The 4,944-nt window shown below is 51.7% G+C and overlaps 1 protein-coding gene across 1 annotated transcript; it reads right to left on the bottom strand.

Annotated features, from left to right (window-relative positions):
• Positions 1–2,144: 2,144 nt before the first annotated feature.
• Positions 2,145–4,428, bottom strand: LOC128853793 (trichohyalin-like). The gene is made up of 4 exons (XM_054081215.1): positions 3,768–4,428; positions 3,030–3,215; positions 2,764–2,877; positions 2,145–2,353 (listed from the first exon to the last, which is right to left on the bottom strand). The coding sequence occupies exons 1-4, from the start codon at positions 4,416–4,418 to the stop codon at positions 2,303–2,305; spliced, it is 1,002 nt and encodes a 333-aa protein (XP_053937190.1). The 5' UTR covers positions 4,419–4,428; the 3' UTR covers positions 2,145–2,302.
• Between the last annotated feature and the right edge of the window lie 516 nt (positions 4,429–4,944).

The following is a 4,944-nucleotide window of genomic DNA, read 5'->3' as shown; positions in this document are numbered from 1 at the left end:
AGACACAGACCCTGATGGGGGAGAGACAGAAATCATGATGGGGGGAGAGACAGAAATTATGATGGGGGGACAGACACAGACCCTGATGGGGGGAGAGACACAAACCCTGATGGGGGACAGAGACACAAACCCTGATGGAGGGAGACACAGACCCTGATGGGGGGAGAGACACAAATCCTGCTGGCGGTGCATCATTTAGTGGAAGGCCTTGGGTGGGTTCTGTGGCAGAAGCCAGGTTCCTTCCTATTTCTACCCCGTTCCCTGAGGTGTCCAGGTGACACCGAAAATGTCGGCAAATCAACTCTCTTGGACCTGGTTTGGAGCTTTAGAAAGCGAAGCGCCCTTTATCAGCCCTGGGCAGCACCAGGAGCGATCCCCATCGATCGTGTGCGGCGAGACACGAGCTGCCACAGAATGGATTCTGCCGCTTCTCCATCCCACCCCCCCCCTCTTCTGCTCGTCAACACCCGCACATCCTCAGCAGTTTTCACACAGCAAGTTCTCTCTGCTGGAAATAAAAGGCACTCTCATTCCAGCCTGGCATCACATCTGACACTCCCCAAGCTGATTCTTACCTTTCGTTCAGTGCACCATTTCCTCTCCTTCCATTCCAGCTCCTCCCGAGCCCTCAGCCAATTCACTGTCAGTTTTCCAACATCTTCTTTAAGGGCAGAATTAACCTCCCGTGCTTTATTGAGCTTCTCCTGCAGGACAGCGTTCACTTTTGCCAGTTTCCTACGCCTTGCATGGGGAGAAAGAGCACTGAGGGCCCTGAACAACTGCTGCCTTCAAGCAGCATCCTCCTGATTTTCCAACTCGGGTGGGTTCTGTGGCAGAAGCCAGGTCCCTTCCTATTTCTGCTTCGTTCCCTGAGGTATCAAGGTGCCACCGAATATACATTTTCATTGAGTTACATCCTTCTATAAGATTGCGCGTTCTGCTCTTTGAATCCTCGGTGAGGATAAGGTGTCCTTCAGATAACCCCAACCTGTCAAATCCATCCCATCTGATCCCCCTTTCCCTGAGGAATCTCGCCCGGAACTGACTCACTGCTGGATTTATTGCTTTCTCCAGAGCCAGTGTCCATCTCCGTGCCCGCTGTCCCGCTCGCAGGTGTCCCGGCAGCAGGAGTCGTCGAGCCGTGGGCTGGAGGAGCTGCGCCAGGAGCCCTCTCGCCAGGCGCACGCCCTGGCCGGGGTGTCCACGGAGAAGGAGTTGGTGCTGCAGGAGAAGGCTGCCCTCGAGGTGCCACTGGCAGCCATGGAAGTGGGAGGCCCGAAGCAAGCCAGCTCGGCTCTGAACTGAGCAATCATCAGAGCACGCAGACCTTGACTGAAACATGAAGTTTCTCTCCGGTTTTGCTGTCTTTTTCTGCGCATTTGGACACAGATCTTTCCTGACCAAGGAGCGCGGCGTGGGGGCCTTCGCAACTCAAGGCTCTTACATCGGGACATGAAGCAGCTGCTGGAGAAAGCAGGGAGCAGCAGGACACCATTGTGAGGAGATTTCTGTGCGGGGCTTTGGAGAAAGAAGTCCTTTGAAAAACGAAAAGCAGACAAAAGTCTCTGCCTCAGCACAGAAAGTGCCAGAAGAGCCCAGAGGGGCTGTGTGGGGCCTGACCAGGCTGCTCTGAGGGAGCGCTGTGGAAAAGGCAGGCATTCTCTCTGCTCCTCAGGTCCATCTGCTTCTCCAGGCTGTCACGGCTCAGCCCCCTCCCAGCTTGGCACCAAACACGGGCAGTTGTGTCCCAATCCCACCTCCCCCCCCGGGAAAGGGGAAAGGAAAATGAGAGAGAGACACTTGTGAGTTGGAAACAATAACTAAACCAGCTTTACTCCTATCGTTTCACTCAAAAGGAAAATAAAGGCATTTATTAAAATAATATTATACTGCATTTATTTAAATAATACTGAACACTATTACGTATTATTAAATAATAAAAGAAAACAATATAAATAAAGCTAATCAATTACATTTAATAACATTTATGAAAGCAAACATATTAAATAATAGCTTATAAACATACAATATTTATACTTACAGTATATAGCTGTAACAGTAATAATATTGACTATATTACGAAAAGAATATATATTAAAGCAATATTAGAAAGAAAATAGTAACACATGTACATAAAACCCCCTCTGGATGACTGTCTCTCAATGCAGGCACGGGGAAAGCTCCCAGGCTGGACCCGCTGGAGGCACAGGCTGATTTCAGTCCCCCAGGAACGTGGGGCTGTGGGATCTGAGGCACAAGGATGAGGAGGCCCTTATTGCATGCAGGCCGTCAAAGAAGACGCTCAGCGCTCAGTGCAGCCCTGCTTGAGTTTCTGCTCCTGCACCACCTGCGTCTGCAGAAGGGACACGTGCAAGAGGCAAAAGGCCAAGCTCAGACAGCCCCGCGCTGACCGGCTCAGTCGTAGCTCCACGGCACCCACCCTCCTCTGCCTGTGCAGGTAATGCAGAGGGGGAGTGGGAGAAGCGGCCGGCAGCTGCCAAGACCACCTCCCAGCAGGTGGGAGACCCAGTCCCGGTCCCGCTGTTCCCCAGACCCAGGGGGTGCCCTAACCAGCCAGCCGAGGGCTGTGCATGGAGCAGAGCTCCTGCATGTTTTTGGTTTGAGTCTCCAGCCTGGCCAGGGCCATGGTTTATATTCAGCTTCTATGAGGCCTACGCTGGAGGGGGCTGCTGCCACGTGGATTCGCCACTGCTCCTCTGTACGGCCAGAGCCTCCTCCCACCACATGAGATTGCGTTCTTACCTGTCTGGAAGGGGGCATCTTCTGCTGTTCTGTGTTGGAGACAGAAAATCTGGAGGCATCTGGCAGTGACTGCTGCCTGAAATATCTCTTCAGTGTCCTCCGTTCATGTTCCACCTGCACGATGAGGAGGAGAAAGGGTCAGAGAAACCTGCCATCAAACAAGGAGCGAGAGGGAAGGCAACAAGCAGAGGACTCTCTAGTGCTGGCTGTGGAGATGTGTTGTGGTCCAGAGCACCGCGAGGCTTTGCAGGGACAGCCTGTTTTACCTGCTCAAGAGTCCTCCTCAGCTCGGCATTGTGGTGCTTCAGCTCCGTCTTCTCATCTTCCAGCCTTGTGACTGTTCGCTGCAGACACTCCAGCTGCTGTGTCAGCACTCTCTTCTCCGAGAGCCAGGAGAGCTGCTCGCGTTCTGCACGAGCCTGAGGGGATGCAGAGAGGCGACTGAGCTGGTGCTACAGAAAGATTAGGAGGGCCAGAATCAATGCGTCACGGAGAGTGAAAGGACTCAGGAACAGACAGTGCTAAATCCCCTTTTCCCTTCTGCTTGGCCTTGCACAGGACAAAACAACAGAGTCTCTTCCATGAGTGTTCTTCTCTAGGACAGAACCAATCACCCATCCCCAGGTTTTGGACTTGATTTAATTAACTGGGGGGCTCCAGGAAAGCTGGGGAGGGGCTCTGGATCAGGAGGTCCAGGGACAGGACGAGGGGGAACAGTTTTAAGCTGGAAGAGGGGAGACCGAGACGAGATCTCAGGAAGAAATGTTTTCCTGTGAGGGTTGGGAGGCCCTGGCCCAGGTTGCCCAGAGCAGTAGTGGCTGCCCCATCCCTGGAGGTGTTCCAGGCCAGGCTGGATGGGGCTTGGAGCAACCATACCCAGTGGCAAGTGCCCCTGCCCATGGCGGGGTGGGGGTGGGACTGGATATGCTTTAAGGTCCTTTTCAGGGCAAACCATTCTGTGATTCTATGATTTTAGTTGACTGAGGATCAGTCCCAGTGCCTACCTGAAGGTGAAACTCTTCCTTGTCCCTCTCTGAAACCCTGCTCCGCAGGACGCCTACTTCTTCCCTCAGAGTCCTGTTGGCCATTTCACTCTTGGTAAGGGCAAGAGTCAGGGCTTGTGCCTTCTTTTCCCATTGGACTTTGCTGTCATTCTGCTTCAGAAGATCAAGTACACGCTTGCCTTCTAATGCCTTCTGCTCTTGAAGGTCCTGGGCACGCTTTTGCAAGGACACCATCTCTTGATCTCTAGCTTCCAGAGAAGATGCAGCATCTTCTAGTTTTTGCAGTAGGGCTTTGGTCTGCATCACTGCCTCCTGCTTTTGCTGTTGAAGCTCAGAGAGAGCCTCCTCCAGAACCCTGATCTTTGTTTCTCTTTCTTCCAGACTCAGCCTTGTTGCATGAAGATTTGTCTGCTCAGCTTTGTGTAGTTCTTCCTTCTCCTTGCATACCTCAAGTTCCTTTTGGAGGGATACAATTTCTTGCTCTCGTTCCTTTAGTGCCACTTGAAGATGCTGCAGGATTTCCTTCTGCTGTTCAGAATCTTGTTCTTGTTTCTGGAAGACCTCAACCGCTTCCTTCTGCGATTCAATCATGAAATCCTTTTCTTCCGGCATTGCCTCAATGCATTCTAAGTCTCTCTGTAAGGCATTCATCTGCTCTTCTGTTTTTGACTCATGGCTCCTTCTTTGTCGCTCTTGGATGTCGAGGAGTCTGTCCTTTTCTTTTAGGGCTTCTAAGCTCCGCTCCAGCTGGGCACGGACACTCCTTAGCTGCGTTTCCATGGATTTTCTGGCTTCCTGCATTTGCTTTTGTTGCCACTCAAGCTCTTTGTCTTTTATAAATAAAGAAAGGGTCATTTTTCCTACTTCACCATGAAGCTCTTGCAGGCGCCCCTCTTGCTGCTCTTTGTCCTGCTCGAAGAGTCTTATTTGATCCCTTTGAGAATCACTCTCATTCTCTCTGTCCTTAAGAGCTGCTCTCAGGTGTTCAAGGCTTGCGTGCAGAAATTGCACCTCTTCTCTCTCCTTTTCCAGTTCTTGGATCTGCTGGCTCAGAGACACAAGCTCTGTGTTTTTCTCCTTCAAGTCTCCTTTCATTCGATCAAGATCCACGAGCAGATTTCTCACTTGTGAGGCACCGTGCTGTTCCAGATCTGTTATTTTCTCCTCCAGGAATTTG

Source organism: Cuculus canorus, chromosome 16 (genome assembly GCF_017976375.1).
Source record: "Cuculus canorus isolate bCucCan1 chromosome 16, bCucCan1.pri, whole genome shotgun sequence".
NCBI classification, from domain to species: domain Eukaryota; kingdom Metazoa; phylum Chordata; class Aves; order Cuculiformes; family Cuculidae; genus Cuculus; species Cuculus canorus.
Note: the sequence above shows the minus strand (reverse complement) of the source record. Positions and strands in the feature narration are given on the sequence as shown.